Here is a 20,998-nt window from a genome sequence, read left to right as displayed (position 1 = left end):
TAGGGCCTGATTTTCAAGTAATCTAGACACACAAATGTTTGCAATGCACACATGCATTAACTGCACACATACATTACTTGAATATGTGGTCCTTAAAGTTTTTGAGGTACGTTTCTTCTTCTGTTCGACTTCCGCCATCTTGGCCACGTCTCTTCGGAAAGTTTTTGAGGTTGACTTTCAGAAGCAGTATGGATGCAGTTTGAGCCTTAGCTGTTGACTGTATGAACAACAAAAGATACATACTGAACACAAGATATAGACCAAGCTCATGTAAAACAAGACCTTCAAGGACTTCACATATGTGCAACTAAAACAGAAACTCATCCCTAAAAGTAATAGATCTGTTACTTCTGCAGGCTGAAGAGGAAGAGAGAGAAAATTTTGTTTTTAAGTACTTGGGAGGCAGTTAGATACTATAGTGCAGGGGTCGGCAACCTTTCAGAAGTGGTGTGCCGAGTCTTCATTTATTCACTCTAATTTAAGGTTTTGCGTGCCAGTAATACATTGTAACGTTTTTAGAAGGTCTCTTTCTATAGGTCTGTAATATATAACTAAACTATTTTGTATCTAAAGTAAATAAGGTTTTTAAAATGTTTCAGAGGCTTCATTTAAAATTAAATTAAAATGCAGAGCTCCCCGGACTGGCGGCCAGGACCCAGGCAGTGTGAGTGCCACTGAAAATCAGCTTGTGTGCTGCCTTCGGCACGCGTGCCATAGGTTGCCTACCCCTGCAATAGTGAAAAGAGGTCATAAGTGTCTCAGTAGAGAAAAGGAAGAAAAATGTCTCAGATGGCTTCAAGGATATTAGCATTATTATGCATGAAGGGTAGTCCAGGAAGATATTAAGAAAAGAATTGCCATTTGCAGTGTTACTGTCATTTAATTATGATTTTTTAAAAAAATCTCTCTCTCTCCAGATGTAGGAAAGTGGTTCAGACCCAAGAAATCTTTCTAAATCTGAGAGTCTATTTGTTATGCAAGTGTGTGTGTGTGTGTGTTGTTGTTGTTGTTGTTTCAGTGATGTGCAATAGAAAGAGTGAAGTAGCTAGATGATAGCTGATACACTCTTCTTTGGACATACCTAACCCAGTATTGCCAGCTTTTATGATCAAAGAATGTTTGCAAACTCTGCATAATACAAGTCACATACTGTATATATGAAAAGCTATATGCCAATTTATACTGTGTGTGTGTATTAATCCAAAACAGAGTGTACAGTTACAAATCTTACCACTGGATTCCCTCTTATCCACAGCATGACTGACTGATAAACAGTTTATTTTGCATAACTCAGCTGAGCACCAGTTTTCTTAGCAAAGCCACAGATGGTAATGGAGATTTTGACTGAATGTCTCCTACCATTTCCTCTTTTTATGAAAACAAGTGCAATTTGGTCTTGTCACAATTAGCATGACCTGATAGCTTTTAAATTAGTGCTGGGGAAGTGGAAAGGCACAACAGTAAATACACATGGATGTGCTGTAGCAGTCTGGAACCAGAAATGTAGAAATATGACTTAGCATACAAACTTATCATAACTGGCACGTTGATTAAAATCTACCAATGGGATTACTTTGGCTACCTCTGAAGTGAAATGTGTCAAGTGTTTAACAGTGCACTGCATTTCTGTACAACAGTTTAAGACAAGAAGAGATTGCCATATGCACCTGAAAGTGCAGGGGTAATTTAGGTAGGCAGAATGTAACTAACCCAACTGGATTTTGACCAGGACACCATGATTGTGTAATTTTCTGTGTTATGGGGGAGTCCGATTTATTTGTCCTTTTTCTTCAGCCCTATTAAAATGTAAATGATTCTGTTCAGTTGCAGAATGAGGAAGAGCCTGGAGAGACTGAACATACTGTGAACGATGCCCCTCCACCTTACAGCAGCATTTCTGGGGAGAATGCAGGTAAAATGAACAGCAAGGAAATAAATGTTGTTTTTTTCTTGTTTTTCTTTCCCATCCCTTTAGTTGTTTCTTTTTCTATAATATGCTCACTGCTGTTTGACATTGCAGCATCTATTAAGACTGGGAAGTATGGGACCTGATCCAAAGAGATTGTGGTTATTTGTGGTTTGAAAGAAAACATGCCTTGGTGGCAATCAACTGATGTCATCTCCATAAAATGGTGCTCAAGTTACTTTCTACAGCGCTCTTAGCATACAGAAGAAGGTGAAAATGGTAGTGCAGTGAGGATTTGTGGTCTGTAATGATCTGGTATTTGAATAATATCTGCTTCTCCCAGTGATCTTTAATGGTATCTTTACTGGTTCTTTTACTTTACTGTCCTTTTTCAGGGCTTCTTTCTTGGTCATTATGCTGAATTTTTGTCTTGTGAAGTATATACAAATGCTTTTATGATACTGTAGATTAACAATGCTTGAATGCATTACAATGTTTTAAATACTCGTCATCTGCAACTATAGAAAAAAAAAAGTGGCTGGAGCTGAAAGCTTGGAAGAGAGCTCAACTCAGATATAACATGGCAGTCTTCTTACTCTCTGCTAATTAGAGCAGAAATCCAGTAGAAATAGACCCGTTAAGAGGCTATGCTTATATTTTTTTCAGTAACTTAGCCAGTATGTGTTTTGTGGCATCAGAACACATATCTGATAAAGCAAACATCAGTTTAAAATGAAGATATCAGAAAAGTTAGAAAAAATGCCTTTGTTCAGACCCATTTGATAAAATGTTGCCCCAAAACATGAACCTTGCACTTTTGTTCTAACAAATTCAATCTTTTGGTGCTTACTCCAGGGAGTAGTTTCCACAGACAGAGATTTGCCTCTGAGGGTATGTCTACACTACCCACCGGATCAGTGGGCAGTGATCGATCCAGCGGGGGTCGATTTATCGCGTCTAGTCTAGACACGATAAATCGATCCCAAGGCGCTCTCCCGTTGACTCCTGTACTCCACCGACACGAGAGGCGCAGGCAGAGTCGACAGGGGAGCAGCAGCAGTTGACTCACCGCAGTGAAGACACCGCGATGAGTAGGTCTAAGTACGTCGACTTCAGCTTCGTTATTCACGTAGCTGAAATTGCGTAACTTAGATCGATTTTCCCCCTTCCCTCCTCCACAGTGTAGACCAGGCCTGAAAACACCCTTCCTCCAGACCTTGAGTTCACATCTAGGGACTTGGTAAAAGCCAGTTGATGTCTGCTGTCACACCTGGGTATAGGTGTAAAGGCAGTATTTAAGGTAGCCAAGTCCCAAACCAAGAAGACCGAGAGTGGACATAAGTTTTCAAGTACATAAAAGGTTGTTATAAGGAGGAGGGAGAAAAATTGTTCTCCTTAACCGCTGAGGATAGGACAAGAAGCAATGGGCTTAAATTGCAGCAAGGGCGGTTTAGGTTGGACATTAGGAAAAATTTCTTAACTTTCAGGGTAGTTAAGCACCCTGAAAGAAATTGACTAGGGAGGTTGTGAAATCTCAACCATTGGAGATTTTAAAGAACAGATTAAACAAACACCAGTCAGGGATGGTCTAGATAATACTTAGTCCTGCCATGAGTGCAGGGGACTGGATCAGATGACCTCTCAAGTTCCCTTTCAGTCCTATGATTTCTAACTTTCTAGATTGTAATCAGCATCTTGAATTGGCACCTGTAAATAGATGTGTATGCAACACAGATGTAATATGCATGCACCAAAACTACATATTCTGCACTATGTGAAGGTTTGGACTAGCATTCATTATATCATTTTCATTATATAGATAATTATGATCATGGACATGATAATCTCTTGGTAAAAATGGGAATGGAGACTGGTTAAACCTTCTAAGGAGAGTGCCCATGAGGAAGCTACCTTTTCTGCATGATCATACCTGAGTTAAAAGCCAATAATACTTTTCAGAGGAGCTATCACATTCATGCTGGTCATAATCTAGATCCTGATTTTTTTTCCCCACCCACATTTTCTTAATAAAAAGTCAGAATCACATTTGAGAATCAGGCACATCAGATGCATAAAGGTAGAATATGGAAACCAAGGTGGGAGGGGGGAAAAAGGAGAAGATTAAAGATAGCCCCATCATTGTGGTAACCTCCCCTCCCTGTCCCAATTTATACTGCTCAAAGGAGTAAATAGACATTCGAAAGGAAACTGGGGTCTTTTTCAGACAAACTGGCCACCTTTGGCTGAATACCTTATGGGGATTCTTCTTTTACTCATCAAAACCATTTGAAATTTGAAAATATATCTTTCTCTGTCTCTTACTGAAATCAGGGGAGGCACAGCATGTGTTCCTGTCTCTGTTGCTCTAGATTGGGAGGTGCCTTTGTGCACCCTCGATAAAGTGGTCTTGTTCATACTCTGTATCTGTTGTGGAACTCTTATGTTTCAGTCCTTAAAAAGCTCAAGAATATCTGTATGTGGTATCATAGTGTGCATATGTTTCTAACAAGGTTTCAACTTTTCTTGCTTTTCCTTGTCTAGATCAAGATGACTGTCATACTAATTTATTTAGGGTGAATTCCCTTCCCCTTCTGAAAGTCTGTTAGTATCCTACTGTAGGTCTCAAATTTGCTTTAATGTTTTCTTTATTATGGCATTATAGTTCAATACATGTGAGTTTAAATTACAGTCTTTCACCAAAGAATACATGGTAATTTTAAAATCATGATCTTCTTCGTACTTTGTTTTCTTTGCCAGTTATAGAGCTGCTTATATCCAGCGTCAGAGGCACATTATATCCTACAATTCATGTAAACTCTCTCTTTGCAGAATATTTTGACTACAAAGACGAATCAGGGTTTCCCAAGCCCCCTTCTTACAATGTGGCCACAACATTGCCTAGTTACGATGAAGCGGAGCGAAGTAAGGCTGAAGCTACCATTCCCTTGGTTCCTGGAAGAGTAAGTTCACTTTGTGTGCTGAATGTCCCTAAAGGTCCATTTGTAGAATTTATATAACTGAATTAACTTAAATACTTTGTTAATCAAAATCTTGATTTATTTTTTCTCGGGTTTTTTTTTTTGTTTTTTTTTTTCAGTGTTCTACAATATTTTTTTGAAAAACTTTTTGTCTGGTCCACTGGCATGATGTAAGACATGTCAATAACACTAGTGCAGGGGTCGGCAACCTTTCAGAAGTGATGTGCTGAGTCTTCATTTATTCACTCTAATTTAAGGTTTTGCGTGCCAGTAATACATTGTAACGTTTTTAGAAGGTCTCTTTCTATAGGTCTATAATATATAACTAAACTATTGTTGTATCTAAAGGAAATAAGGTTTTTAAAATGTTTAAGAGGCTTCATTTAAAATTAAATTAAAATGCAGAGCTCCCCGGACTGGCGGCCAGGATCCAGGCAGTGTGAGTGCCACTGAAAATCAGCTTGTGTTCCACCTTCGGCACACATGCCATAGGTTGCCTACCCCTGCACTAGTGCATGCAGTACTGATTAATTTGGCAAGCTGATATAGGCTACATGTGTAGCTTCGCTGTTTATCTTATGACTTACTAATTTGTACTTCCAAAGTACCTCCCATCAGAAGATCTGTCAGCACCCAATTTTTGAGTGAGTTCCTGTAGTTCAAATTCATTGTTATGAAACGGGAGTTGGCAAAGCTTCAGAGGTCAAAGACAAAGACAGGGAGATAAATTGTGAGGTCAGTATTGGGAGTATCCTTATTTGTTTTCGGGGGGGGCTACCTAAAAGAGGGAATCTCACCTGACAAGTCAGTATTTCATGTCTTATATTATCTTTAGCAATTGTTCAGGTACAAAGGGGAGAAGTCTTAGATGCAGAAATGTTGTTGTTGTCTTTAAGGAGTTTTTTCTTGAATGAAAAGATATTCTGTACCCTTGCAATGTGAGCTTTGTGATCTCTGCAAGTTGATAGTCCTTTCCCGTAAAATCTTGTGTAAACTCATAACCTCAGGCTTGCCGTATGACTTTGATTGCATTAAACCTGACCTCCCTCCATTCCCTGTTCTCTCTTCACTTTTAGGAGGATGACTTTGTGGCACGGGATGATTTTGATGATACTGACCAGCTGAGGATAGGAAATGATGGCATCTTCATGCTAACATTCTTCAGTAAGTACCCAATAGAACCTTGAACCTTTCCTCAGTCCAGACAAGAAGAAGTTAACCTTTTCATGTACGTGACGTAGAGCTGGAAAAACTAGATATGCCAGTACGAAATTCTGGGAAGGAAAAAATTTCCCTTCCTCCTCTAGAAATGATCTACCATTCAGGCAGGTATCAAACTCTCCAAGTTAGTCTAGGGTTTCATTACAAACAAATCCCATCCCCTTCTTCTTCTTCTTTTTTTCACTAAAGCTCATCCCCCAATATCTGTTTCTGTTGCTCCCTATAAACCTCATTAATAACATGTTGTGAAGAGCTGTTCACCTCCACAAGGCAGTGACAAGAATGTGGAGATGCACCTCTTCATTCACTATTAAACCAACTCTTGCCTTATATATCTCCCATAATGCAAACCAAAATTTCTAGCTGTAGGGTAATAGCAGTAGAGACTCCTGCCATTCCATAATGTACCACTAGAGCGTGCTCAAGTATGGTGAATGCTGTCTCGTCCTACACCCCCTCCCCTCCCCCACCACCCAAACAAGAGGCTGCATAAACTGAATGGATGATCAGGAGTTCCAAGGCTGTTCATTCACATAGTATGCTGCTGACCATGTCATTGAGAAATCCTAAAACATCTCTGCTCTTTATGGAAACTAGTATTTATTTGGTTCAGTCAAACTTCTGGAACTATATATATTTTTTATTTTTGGGGGGCAAACCCATACTCTGTTTGAACTCTTAAAAATTGAGTTTAGTTGGTAATGGATTAATATTAAAAGTGAAGTAGCTCTCAGTATTTTAGGAAAGGGCTAGTACCAGTTGTCTCTGCGTTTGTATGTGAAGAGCATGAAAGCACTGGAAATATAGTGTAGCTAAATTGTCATGAGGCATTTTCTCTTAGTCTGAGTTAAAAGGGGGGATGTAGGGTTTTGCAGCTCAGAATGCACAGAGGGTCAGATATTAAATCTAAGTTTGTCTGCTGTTCATAAAGATTTGTGGGCAAACCCTGGTTGAAGCCAACACTCATTTCACTTGCAACAACTTGTGTGAAGTTTAAATTGCCTCCGAACAAGAGTGGGCAGGTCAAAAGTCAGTATGTGGAAGTGAGGCTGTTCCAGTGACCCACATATATGTGACTGCGGTGAAACACAAACAATGGAACATCTGTTAGTCTGCTGGCTCCTCGAGGAACCATGTACTGCGGAAGATCTCGGCAGGGCTACACATGTGCCCAACACTGGAAAAAACTGTGATGTGTGGTGGACAGACACGAGAAGAAGACAGCCTAAAAATATGAAGAGGCTCTTAATAGATGCATAGATTCCAAGGCCAGAGAGGACCACTGTGAGCAGCTAGGCTCTTCTATAGCACATGCCATACAACTTCCCCAAAATAATTCCTAGAACAGATGTTTTAGAAAAACATCCAATATTGATTTTTAAATTGTCAGTGATTGAGAATCCAATTGTAAATTGTTCCAGTAGTTAATTAATCTCAGTGTTAATTTTTTACGCCTTATTTCTAGTCTGAATTTGTCTAGCTTCAGCTTCCAGCCATTTTGACCTATTGCTTTCCCTTTGCTTTCTCAGTGGCTTTCCTCTTCAACTGGATTGGATTTTTCTTGTCCTTCTGTCTGACCACTTCAGCTGCAGGACGATATGGGGCCATTTCAGGGTTTGGTCTGTCTCTCATTAAGTGGATCCTGATTGTCAGGGTAAGTTAGTGCAAAAAAACAAAAAGGCAGCCCAGACAAACATAAGGCCTCTGTGTATTTGCTACATTGCTTAATAAGTGGCTCATCTCAGTTCACAATTAAATAGCTTTTTTGCCTGGCAAAACTTGCACCTGCAAAAGCCTGGGTTATTGGGCTTTGTACTGTGCACTAAGCAGAGTGTTTTGGAAGGGGAAGAATCCTGTCCTTTCCCACCCCACGAGCAGGGGTACAATGCATCTGTGGCTAGTGCCCCAACCCACATGAGTAGCTGCTGCCACTCCACACCCACTGGTGGCACCACTCAGTCTGACATTTCAGCTTCCACAAAGACCTCTGCTCTCTGACTTGTTCAGGGCGGTGTGGAGCGGACCCCCCACAGCATACAGGGGATATAAGGCCTCTCTGCATGGCTGCTCCCCTCAGGCAACTCACAGTAAGGCTAATGTGAGGCATAGAGGGCTTTGTGCTGACTCTTCATGCCAAGAGTGAAATTTGCCCTAAATCCTTCAGCAGTTCCTTTTTGAAGATTAGCTTGTTTGTTTCCTTGACCATCACAAAAGTTCCTTGGGGACTGTTTCGATCCAGGTGTGATTTTTAAATAACTCTTTCTGCTTGCTTTATTCTCATCTGAAACAGTAAACTTGCCTGCTGTGGCACATCTAGCAGTGTGCTTTGGGAATGGGGGCTGTTATAGACTGTCTAGAGGTTGAAGAGAGCTGGTAACGTGACACTGCTCTGGGATGGTAGGATGGTCCTTGTTATTGTAATAAATAAGAATAATGTGCCAGAGGAGTGCTGCATTTTTATAAGTGTCTCTTTCTTATTAAGTAAAGCAGCTTGTGTAATATGTAGCTGTATGTTAAGCAATATTTGTTTAAAAGAGATACCATCTACCCCAGATGTTTTATTCTTGAAGTAAAAAAAAATCTTCTATGTGAAAATAAAGCAGGTCAGGAAAGCAAAGGCTTTTAATGGGGAAAGGAATGAAAAATTATAAAGCTATATCTTTGTGAAAATGTCAAAGCAATTTCTGTCCAAGCAAACATGTCATGTGTGCAGCCTGTGACTAGAAAAATTGCAGGCAGATGTTGTGCAAGGGAAACCAATAAAAAAATAGGCTCTGAAGACCAAAAGCAAAGAGATTCAGAGTTAAGGTCATCACTTTATCCTTAATCCTTTTGTGCCAGGACTCAGATCCTGCAAATATGACATCTAGTGAGATAACTGTCTCCATTGTACAGTGCTTAGGTACTATAGGTGTCTCATACAGAAGACCTAAGTGCCATTTCCTGAGATAATAAGAAAATGAAGTGAGAGAGACTGGCAGCCTTAACTGTGAATTTGATTTCAGCCTTAGTATCTAGTTTTTCTAACTTATCCTTCTTCTGATTTAAACTTTAAAAAAATGAAAAATCAAGTTAATAATCTACCACTGACAACATAATGAAATTGGATTCTATAATTATATCAGCACCAAGGGCACTTTTCATTTAATAGGAAGCAGTTTTCCCAGTAACAGATTTTCAAGTCTGAGGATTCCTCATACCTACAAGAGCTTAACTTCGGCATCACTGCTGTTTTGTTACATCATCCAACCTTGAAGTGTAGTTAGCAGGGGTTACTACTTTTGCTTCCAAAATTGGCAGAGGCTGTTAGGCAGCAGGTGGGTGAGGGAGAAGGGGAAGAGCTGTCATTCAGCAGTGTCTCCCTACTAGCTGATCTCAGGAGAGGTATTAGTGAGTGTTGAACTGTCTTGTATACATCTTTTTGGTCACAGTGGAGCAGTTTTTAATAATCGGGATTTGTAACTTGTGCTTCTCTTACAGTAAGGCTATGTCTATGCTTATGGCGGTGTGTGGAGTACATATACCGCATGCCTCCGTAGCACAGGTATAAAGTTAGAGTGTAGATGGTGAGGCACTGCTTAGGCAAGAAGAGTAAAGGTGCACCAGAACCTTAAGGTATATACCCTGGATAGCCCTCTACGCTTCCAAGAAATGCCTCCCCGTCTACACTGCTATTTTAAGCAGTGTAGTATCCCACTGCTAGAGCCTTTCACTGTCCCATGTGACTACACACTACAGTGTGGATGCAGCCTGCTTTTCACTGTGGCTTGTGGATACACATATTCTACATGCTGCCTCCAGTGTAGACAAGGCCATAGAGGGCCCAGTCTGGCTACCACTGACATCAGTGGGAGCAGGATTGGGCCCAGAAAGTATCAAGTGTTATAATTTCTGTTTGTTTTTTTTTAGTTCTCAACCTATTTCCCTGGTTACTTTGATGGTCAGTACTGGCTCTGGTGGGTTTTCCTTGTATTAGGTAAGTCCTTATAACATTTGAAGTTATGCAAAAAGTCTTTTAGAGACAAGTGTTGTTGTATTCGTTACCAGATGTTTAAAGGTGTACGGCCAAAATGTTATCTTTTTTAAATGATTTTATTCTGGTAGTGAATGTCTTCTAGATTGGTGTGTGTGTATTTAAATTCCTCTACTGTCATCAAAAAATTAAGGAGCAAAAGAGCATACACCTCCTCTCACCAAAAAAGAGTAAGAAAATCAGAGAGCAGCACTTCCTCACACTGACAGTAGCTGCTAGGAATTGAATCACTGGACTATGGCACTCAAGTGATTAAAATGCAAGTAGACTGTGATTTGTTCTAAATCCTATACTGAGTCTCAGACACTCTTGGGACCATCATGAGGACTGGTGGGCCCTTTGAGAAATCAATTTTCTACAAATATGTAGATCAACTTTGCTGCACCAAAACACCAGTTACATGGGTACCAAGTGATACTTAAGTTTGTAGTATCAATCTGTAATGCATGTCACTGTTCCAAATATGCCTCCTGGAGTTGTAGCCAGCTGATACTCAGCAATTCTGTTCTTTGACTCTGTGGCTAATATTTAGCTGTAAATCTACCTATGTGGAAGAATAAAAATGATAGTACAGTGAAACTGGTACAAAAGACCACCTTTCTAAGGCAACCTGTTGCCTGAAAAGACCACCCCAAAGTCTCCCCAGACATATTCAGTATAATTCTGCTGCATCTTTTTGCAGTTGATTTTTGTTGGTTCCTAGAGTGTTGCCTACGACACATTTTTACCTAATTGAAGAATCTTGGCATGTTTTGAGTTGCTTGTACTAGATAAAAGAATTCTGCCATCAAGCGGTGACTTAATTTGTTGCACACAAAGGAGGTAAAAGAATATTATTTAGTACTTAGATAACATTTTCCTTCTGATGCTCTCAAAAACTGGAAGAAGTATTGATGAACTAAACCTCCTGCAGTGAAAGGAGAAAAAATAATTGTAATAACATCAGAAGTGTGTAGTGTGGAACCAGAAATCTTATTGTTGTTTGTCATGTTGGGAAAATGAGTAATATTTTTAATATATATTTTTTCCCTTTAATCGTCTACTGAAATCTATCTCAAAAGTAATTCAATTCAGAAACTTACTGGGTCTGTTCTTTCAATGGTGCATAAGATAAATAAGATAAATCTCTTGTATCACAGTTTTCAACTTTCCATTTCAAAGACTTTGTTCTGGACCTTGATCCTGCAAACTCCCTACTCAAGAAAGAGACCCCATCAAAAATGGTGTATTTGGGGACTGGGGCATCTTATTTCTAATTTGTAATATTTTAATAAAATGCCTTTATTTTCTATAAGGTTAAGTATAGAAAAAAGTATCACAACCAAATATATATTAGTAATAATAATCTCTTTTCTATAACACTCTTACTCTAGAAATCCCAATCATATGTAGAAGAGATATATAATCTACATATCAGGGGGTAGCCGTGTTAGTCTGTATCTACAAAAACAACAAGGAGTCTGGTGGCACCTTAAAGACTAACAGATTTATTTGGGCATAAGCTTTCGTGAGTAAAAACCTCACTTCTTCGGATGCAACCGAAGTGAGGTTTTTACTCACGAAAGCTTATGCCCAAATAAATCTGTTAGTCTTTAAGGTGCCACCAGACTCCTTGTTATAATCTACATATAAACACACAAAATAAGCAGCAACATGACAGACAATAAGGTTTCTGGTTCCACAATGCACACTTCTGATGTTACTACAATTATTTTTTATCCTTTCACTGTAGGAAGCTTAGTTCATCAATACTTACACAGTTTTTGAGAGCATCAGACGGAAAGTGCTACCTAAGTACTAAATAATGGTCTACCTCCTTTATGTGCAACAAACTAAGTCCACCACTAGATGGCAGAATTCCTTTACTTAGTACAGGGGTTCTCAAACTTCATTGCACCGTGACCCCCTTCTGACAACAAAAATTACTTCATGACCCCAGGAGAGGGGACTGAAGACTGAGCCCGCCCAAGCCCCACTGTCTGGGAGGGCGGGGACACACAAGACATAGCTTGAGCCGCACTGCTCCGGGCAGAGGGGCCAAAGCTGAAGCTCAAGGGCTTCAGCCCCTCGTCAGGGGCCTGCAACCCGAGCCGTGCTGTCCAGGGCTGAAGCCCTTGGGCTTTGGCTTCGGCCCCAGAGGGCCGGCTTTAGGAAGTTCGGGGCCCGATTCGACGGGGCCCCAGCAGGGATGACTCACCCGGCGGCGCTCCGGGTCTTCACTCCAAGTTTTCTGCAGTACTGAAGGACCCGCTGCTGAAGACCCAGTAGGGAACCGCCCGGTGAGTACAGCGCCTCCCCCCTGACCCCCACCCATGTCCTGCCCCTGACTGCCCCCCTCAGAAACCACAACCCATCAACACCCCCCTGCTCCTTGTCCCCTGACCACTCCTTCCCAAGACCCCCACACCCTAACTGCCCTCCAGGACCCCACCTCCTACCCAACTCGCCCTGCTCCCTGTCCCCTGAGTGTCCCGAGCCCATCCACCACCACCCCGACAGACCCCCAGAACTCCCAAGCCTACCCAACCTCTCCCCCCCCATCCCCTGACCACACCCCCAGAACCTCTGCCCGATCCAACCCCCCCACCCACTCCCTGTCCGTGGGACTCCCTGCCCCTGCCTTATCCAAAACATCCCCCGGCCCCGGTCTCTTACCATGCCACTTACCCACACTGGGGCCGGGGCCCGGGACGGGGCTGGGGCTGCGCCGCCATCGCTGGGCCGGAGCCGGAATGGGCTGCGCCGCGCCTCCCTGCAGCCCTTCTCGCGCTCCCCTGCCGCAGCTTAACTTGCGAAGCCGTCGCGTGTTTCTGAACCCTCCCAGGCTTCCCGCACAAACATCTGATTCGCGGGAAGCAGGGGAGGGGGAGGAGAAGGGGGGGCAGAACGTTCAGGGGAGGAGGGGGAGGTGAGCTGGGGCCAGGGGTGGGGCGGACAGCTGCCGGAGCTTGGGAACTGGCTCCAGCTCACCACTGGGCGTGGGGCCCTCTTAGGCGCGGGGCCCGATTCAACGGAATCGGCCTAAAGCCAGCCCTGGGCAGTGGGGCTCGAGCTTCAGCTCCGGGCCCCAGCAAGTCTAAGCCAGCCCTGGTGACCCCATTTAAAGGGGGTCGTGACCCACTTTGAGGTCCCGACCCACAGTTTGAGAATTGCTAACCTAGTACAAGCAACTCAGAACAAGCCAAGATTCTTAAATTAGGTAAAATGTGTCGTAGGAAACACTCCCAGGAACCAGCAAAAATCAACTGTAAAAAGATTGCAGCAGAATTGTACTGAATTTGTCAGAGAAAATGATACCGGATCTTTAGTGACATAATCATAAATTTCCAAGAAACATGACTAAATTTCATAAAACTATTCCTCATTTATTTGAGTTACTACCTTTTCTAGATTGGCTTGATCACTAAAGCATTCATCCTGATCAGCAATGAAGGCCTGGTCCCCACTAACCCTCCACTTCGGACTAAGGTACGCAAATTCAGCTACGTTAATAACGTAGCTGAATTCAAAGTACCTTAGTCCGAACTTTCCGCGGGTCCAGACGCGGCAGGGAGGCTCCCGCGTCGATGCCGCGTACTCCTCTCGCCGAGCGGGAGTACCGGCGTCGACGGCGAGCACTTCCGGGATCGATCCCAGAACATCGATTGCCTGCCGCCGGACCCTCCAGTAAGTGAAGACATACCCTTAGATTTCTTTAGCTGACTTCCAGATTTGTAAACTAACTTCTTGGTAATTAGGTTTACCCTTAAAATAAACTTTCTTGTTGATCATTAATATGGAAATCCAAAGCTTTAATATCATAGTCCAGAAACAAGTCTATATTCAGTTAAATGCCCTAAGTGCTAAGAATCAGAGGCCTGCTCTGTAAGACATTCTGAGATGGACTGTCTCCTTTTCCTAAGTAGAGAAGAAAACATTGGAAATTATATAGATTTTGTTTCTTAAGTGAACAAATGTGGTTTTTTCCCCACTTAGGCTTTCTGCTGTTTCTCAGAGGATTTATCAATTATGCAAAGGTTCGGAAGATGCCGGATACATTTTCCACTCTCCCCAGGACCAGAGTTCTCTTTATTTACTAAAGGTAAATCTTATACACTTTTTGAGGGTTTTTTTGCTGTTTTTTGTTTTTGTTTTATTTTACTGGGCAATTTCTTTAGGCTGGGTCTGCTCTGCTATAATTTCATAGGCCAAAGTCAGTGGCTGATATTTTATTTCCTGGGCTACCAGCTACTGTACATACTTCTTAGTCCAGCTTCCCTATGACAACACAGCAGGAGTTTAATTTGAAGTATCAAGTATCTGTTCCAGAATTTGATGAAGGGAATTTTAGATGCCTTAGATTCCAAGATTTGAAATACCAGAACAGATCCCTATGACTTGGTACACTTGTGCACCCTGGAGGATGTGATTTTAAGAACTAGTAATGCGCTTGAAACATGTGGCATACCTTCAACATGAGTTAAGGTCACAGACCAAGCCTGAGCAGAGGCATATAGCAATATCTTTGGCTTATGGCCCAGAACCAGCCCAGGGTTTTCTGTATAACTCATTCTCTGCCAAGGTCTGGGAGAAACTCTGAAAGCCACTCCAACATGCCTTTAACTAATTGTAGTACCTGAATAATTTTAAGGGGTTTTTTTTTGTTTTGTTTTTTTAAACATCTAAAATTCACCCACTTTTAGGCTGCACATTAACTTGTCTTGTTCTTGTCCTTTGCTGAAATCTTGGTGGGACCTTGATGGAGGCTAAAGTAGTTCAGCTTGTTTAGCGCATTTCCTTCATACAATAGATAATGGCTAGCATTAACTTTCTTTCTCTTGAGGCAGAAAAAAATCCCTGTAAGAAAGAAGTTGCTTCCCAGATGCTCCGTGAAGCTAGTTTTCCCCAGGACAGAGCTGAAGCAGTTGTAACCAGGGCAATAGTAGAAACACAAAACTTTAAATCAGGTGTCATTAAATTGTTTGGCTCTCAAAACCAAGGCTTTGTTTTCGTGTTCCATTGTCTCTTCACTAGGCAGGAACCACACACATTGCAAATGGTTCTGCTTTATTAAACTGAACCTGAAAATGCTATAAAAAGAAATTACTATGTGATGGGTTGGTTGTTTGGGTTTTCCCCTTCTTAGGGTTTGTGGTAACCTCTGAACCCCTCTTAAATTCACATTGTTACTGGTTGTACAGCCATGTATTTAATACTTGAATGCTAAAGCTATTTCTGGTCCCAGCAACTGGTATTCTGGTCTTCTTGCTCTTCAAGTGACTTGACTCTTCATTTCTTATACGAGTTGCTTGGTTCCTGGTAGCATAGACCTTGAAGCCTTTGTTTTGAAATGCAAGTAGTGATTTTGTGCCTACATTTTTGGGTGCCCAACCTGAGACACATTAAAGGGGCTTGTCTTTCAAAGTGTAGGTCCTCAGCACTTTCTGAATCAGGCTTCTTTAAGATGTCTCAAGTTGGGCATCCAGAAACACTAGGCACTATGAAAATTTAGGCCTTGATGTTTCCACATGCCCTAAACTTCACTCTGTTGGACTCTTCAGATAAACCAATAATGTGAAATATTGAAGAGAAGCATTTCAAAACACTTCTGGTATCACTATAGCATCCTTCCTCAAATCAGATTCCTCTTTTACTTTTTCTGGTGCCAGTGAAGGGAAGCTGCTATTTCCCTACCTACCTTCTCACAATTTAAAAAACTTGATTATATATCTAAAAATTATTTATTATGAAAGTTAGAGGATATTAGAGGTTAACATTAAATTCATACATTTGGTTCTAGTATCTAGAACAAGCACTACATGGTGGTGATCTCATTCTCCTGATTCTTTAATGCAGAAGTTTTGAGAAGGGTAGTCTTAACTTCATTCCATATTTGTATCTAGAAAGAAGGCGTATATTGTAAGAACATCTATATTGCCATATATTAATTGTAGCTAGTCACCAAAAGTCTGGTTTGTTTTGCTAAGAAAGGAATTGAGATACATATATACTAAAAGCAGCAGAGAGTCCTGTGGCACCTTTAAGACTAACAGATGTACACTAATACATCTGTTAGTCTTAAAGGTGCCACAGGACTCTCTGTTGCTTTTTACAGATCCAGACTAACACAGTTACCCCTCTGATACATACTAAAAGGAGATTCTTGGGATAGATGTTATGGAGGCTGAGAACAAGACCATAATTAACAGTGAAGATTAGGTATGTAAGTTAAAATTTTAATTGGCAGAACCAGATCTGAGTATTGCCTGCTCTTTACAAGGAGGGTGGGAATTTGATTCATGTGAGAGTGTTGTCTGTTGGAACTGTTCCTATGTACAGAAGCTTGTTATCACTGTTTGTGTTTGGCTTATTTGTCTTCATAGCATAGAGAACCTAATTTAAAAAAAAACTATATGAAGGGGCCTAGAGTCCTTATCAGAATGGTTCTGACCAGTGATTCTCAAACTTTTGTACTGGTGACCCCTTTCACATAGGAAGCCTCTGCGTGTGACCCCCCCCTTATAAATTAAAAACACTTTTTAATATATTAAACACCATTATAAATGCTGGAAGCAAAGCGGGGTTGAGGTGGAGGCTGACAGCTCGCGACCCCCTGAGCGGTCCCGACCCCCAGTTTGAGAACCCCCGATTATGACCTTTTACTCCTCTTTGACTGAGACATCTCATGTATGGCAAAGCTTGTGCATGCTGTGGAGAAGAGTCAAATTTATAAAGTTACCCATAAATATTATCTAATTATACTAGCTGTGCCGGAGCGGACGACTGTTGTGTAATCAACACAGACTATTCAGTTCTGACAAGCATGTATATGCTATATATACTGAAATGTGAGTTCTCTTTGACAGTCCTTTCAGATTCTTTGTCTTGTTCAAATTGAATATAATTATATGTGAGGTGTACATTTGACTACAGAGAAGACAAAAAGTTTTATTAAAGGATTTTGTGACCCTAAAATGTTGGATTTTCCTGTGTTAAACCACATCTGTTTTATTTATTTAGATTTAAAACAAACTATACAAAGAACTGTAGGTGCCCTGAAAGCCTTATAACAGCATAATAATGATCATCCAGCAACAACAGAAATCCTATCTGGATATACACAAACCGCCAGCGAGTAAATCAAAGCAACAAAAAAGTTCTTTCTACCCTCTTCACTCTCCCCATAGCCCCGGGAATATACCCCCATCCTTCTCTAAACATGCCGTTTTAAGGATGAAATAGAGGCTAATTTGTCCATAGCAATAATACCAAAGACTGACTTGTGTAAGTCAGCTATTTGGACTGCATTGCATATGTCTAAAAAACATTATAGCACATATTTGATCAGTCCCCATGCAGCTGCTGTAGCTGCACATATCTCACTGGGGTTTCTACATCTGCTGTGCCTCTGTGGTCTGTGTAGGTGCTTTGTAGGAACAAAACACCAGCTCTTCCAGTTGCCCTTGTGTCACTTCTCCTTCTGAGAGAGCGGAAGTAGACATAATTCAAAGAAGACTTTTCACATGTTTTGTTTTTAAAATGCCCTTAAAGTCTCCGAGAATCAATAGCTGTGAAAAATGCTGACCACTGAAGAAACGAAAATATTACTTCTAATTAGCATTTGCTTGCTAGTGCACTCCACCCACATCATAACACCATTGATGAGAGCCAGACATGCTGAGCTTAATAAAGAGGGGATATTATAAATACACTATTCGTAGTAATATTGAAGGTAGGTGGTGGAAAGAATCACTACCTATGTATTGGGAACCTTATGAAGAAGTTAGTGTTACATTTTCTCTGTTTACTTTTCCTTAAAAAACAGATCCTTTTAGAATTAGATCATTTAAATTTGGTGATGGAATCCAGCATGTCAGAACCTTCTCCACATATGCCTGTACTGATTGACCTTGTGAGGACACGGAATGAGGAGAGGGTAGAAGATTCCAAAGCATGGCTCAGGCTTCCAGAAGAGGCCCAAGGATCATAGCTTGCAAGTGGCTTGTGAACTTGGAGTGGGGATTTTCTGAGGATACAGCTTTTAGTTAACTTGAATTACAAGCCAGTGTGTATCACTTTAAAAAAAAAAAAAAAAATGAACAGAGCTGTTCTTGGATAAAATCCCATCCGCTGTTAGTGAGTGACAGAAGTGCACAGAACGCTCTGGAACCTATCACTGTTAGGACGGTGATTGTTGGTTTTAGTTTTCTGAGGGACTGGGGAGGGTGCTTTGTGCAAGCCAAAAGTAGTTAACAGTAAAATGAACCTGGCTGAAAGCTTGGCATATGCTATTTAAATACTGTGTTCTAATGGGTCATGTTATCTATCACTGCTGGAAATCTTCCTGGTATATGACTGCATGCAGTTGGCAGGGCAAATCAGTATCCAAGCAGAAGATACAAACTACACTGTAGGTGTACTAGTTTCATACTTTATCCTTGGTGCAAAAACATCCCAGCCCGAGTAATCAGGATAGAGAGTTTAGGAGGTTTGGCTTCTCCTATATCCCATATGTTTGCTAGCATGTAGCCATATTAGGGGCGCAAACAAATCAAACCAAACATGGGGTTAAAGTTTGCTCTGCCATTATTCAAATACAGGTTAACTCCAATGCCTTGAGTGATGTTGTTATGGATTTACACCAGCATAACCAAGAGCAGAATCTGGCCCGTTGTCTTCCTTTTTCTGTTGCTTTATGTTCTAAAGGGGTTTGAACTCTAAAATTGTCAAATAGGCAGAAAACTACTGTGTAATTGTACCATCGCTATAATCTTGTAACTGTGCTCAGATGCATGTCATATGTCTTCCAACATCCTGCACTCTTTATGAACTACATCCTTCTCTTAACCAAAATAACCATCTAACTATAGTTTCAATATTCAATATCCTTCTCTGACAGATGTTTTCTGGCAAATGTCTTCCTGCGTTAATGAATTCTCCCTCAAGAAGTAACAGGACACCTGCAGGAAGTGAATCAAGACTCTGAACACAGAAGAAAAAATAATCACCTGCTTTAAAATAAATAAATAAATAAATAAAAGTACTGTTGAAAAAGAGAAGCATTTCTTTCTATTTGTTTCTAGGTGTAAAATTTTAATAGTTAATGCAGAATTCTGTAATCATTGAATCATTAGTGGGCTAATGTTTGAAAAAGCTATTGCAGTCAAGTCTGTGGTGTACTAATAATGCCTTATATAGTATTTGTAGTATAGCATGAGCTATGCCCCTGTAGCCAGTAGGGGGCAGTCTTGCTTTATTTCATTCTCCATCTTAACAATGATTCTGGAATCCAATATTTTAGTGTAAAATATGTATAATGCTGGCTATTTTGAAGGGGTGTTCTCAAAAGTTTAGAAGACTGTTTTGTTATGACTACATTTTTGCACATATCTATCTGCTGTTAAATCTAAAACTGTGCTGTCTCTATACCTGAAAGTAAAATCAGTGTGCACAATAGATTCTTTATGGCATAATTGGGGGGAAAGTATTATTTTGAAGGTGGCACCAGTATTGGTTTTTTTAATAGTCTCTTCTAAATCTTGCAGTATATTTTACTTTCATACTGCATACTTTTTGGACTATATAGGGATTTCCGCAATATATACTGGTAGTGTAAAGCTCAAAGATCATAACGCAACTTTGTGTAAAAAAAATTTGACCTTGCAAAAGAGAGGTCATCATTTTTTTGTTGTTGGCTTTGGGACTTTTGAGATGATCCCTAACATACCTGTAATTCTTGCTTTTATAATTTGTGTTAGCAAAAACTATGATGCATTATAAGTGTAGATTTAATGTGCACTTTCGTGCTTTCTGCCAAGTGGTAATTCACTTTGGAGTTTTACTATGTTAAAACTGTAAATATAGCAGAACATTAATAAATGTCACTTATGTAGCAATTTTTGCTGTAGACAAGTGTTTAATTTAGAAAATGAACTTTATTGGGATCTGGATATCAGCTGCCCATACCATCTATTTAATGTCTTGCAAACCAGTGTGGTAGAAATGGAACTTTATTTTCTGCTAGAAGAAAGTTTTCTACACATCTATTTCCTGAAATTCAAGGTCTTTCTCCCTTTATATAAACAGTTTATCAAGTCCTTCAGGCAATGTACAAATACTAGCTATCCTTCTGGCAGTTTCGAAACGAGTGGTTATATGAACAATTTTAAATTGTTTTTGCTAGTCTAGAATGTATAACTCTATCTGTTTGTCAAATGATTTATTCATAGTCTTCATGATTATACAGTTGTGACAAATGAGCAGTTGAACTTACAAAGATCTGTGCAGGTTACACAGAGCCTTCCTTTTTAAATAGGAATAAGTATACACATTTGCAGCAGGAAGAATTAAGTTTACCCTGCAAAGTAATATCTGCAGCATTAGAGAACTCGAATTCACATTTGCCCAAACTTGGTAGATTAGCCTCATGTTTATTCTCTTGACGTTTGGGCCTTATTTGGTGTTGTATATTCAGAGAACTGGAATATTTTGCATTCCTGTTTCCGTTCATTTGGTGGCCAAAGACTTGCCCAAGATGTTCAATTACTCGTTTAAGATATCAGTTATAGTTTAAGGAATCATTAGTTTTTTTGGGGGTGAGGGGCATATAAGGATGTGGGGGGAATATTCTGTAAAAATGGGTGAATGGTTGGGCTTGAAGGATCTGTTGTTGTTAAATGGAGTTCCACACTGGTTTCTCTAAATTCCAAGTTCAAATAATTATTTTGAGGTTAAGAAGCAAATCTTATGGCAGTTAAACCATTTTATACCACACAGGTGGTGCTGACAGTTGTGTGATTAAATTTAATTTATCGCACACCTTTGGCCTCTTCCCTTGCCCATTAGTTCATCACCCTAGGACTCCCAATATTCTAAATTCTT

General features: G+C 40.5%; 1 protein-coding gene across 1 annotated transcript in view; it reads left to right on the top strand.

The window, feature by feature from the left end:
- The window catches only part of NDFIP1 (Nedd4 family interacting protein 1), a 32,051-nt gene extending 12,038 nt beyond the window's left edge, over positions 1 to 20,013 (top strand). Inside the window, exons 2-8 of the mRNA XM_005302846.5 lie at positions 1,825 to 1,912; positions 4,736 to 4,866; positions 5,961 to 6,048; positions 7,635 to 7,759; positions 10,015 to 10,081; positions 14,114 to 14,219; positions 19,017 to 20,013. Coding sequence (XP_005302903.1) covers positions 1,825 to 1,912; positions 4,736 to 4,866; positions 5,961 to 6,048; positions 7,635 to 7,759; positions 10,015 to 10,081; positions 14,114 to 14,217 — 603 coding nt within the window. The 3' untranslated portion in view covers positions 14,218 to 14,219; positions 19,017 to 20,013. The remainder of the gene's footprint in view (positions 1 to 1,824; positions 1,913 to 4,735; positions 4,867 to 5,960; positions 6,049 to 7,634; positions 7,760 to 10,014; positions 10,082 to 14,113; positions 14,220 to 19,016) is intronic.
- Positions 20,014 to 20,998: the final 985 nt, after the last annotated feature.

Source organism: Chrysemys picta, chromosome 8 (genome assembly GCF_011386835.1).
Source record: "Chrysemys picta bellii isolate R12L10 chromosome 8, ASM1138683v2, whole genome shotgun sequence".
NCBI classification, from domain to species: domain Eukaryota; kingdom Metazoa; phylum Chordata; order Testudines; family Emydidae; genus Chrysemys; species Chrysemys picta.
The sequence above is the reverse complement of the archived record's forward strand: the minus strand, read 5'-3'. Positions and strand labels throughout refer to the sequence as shown.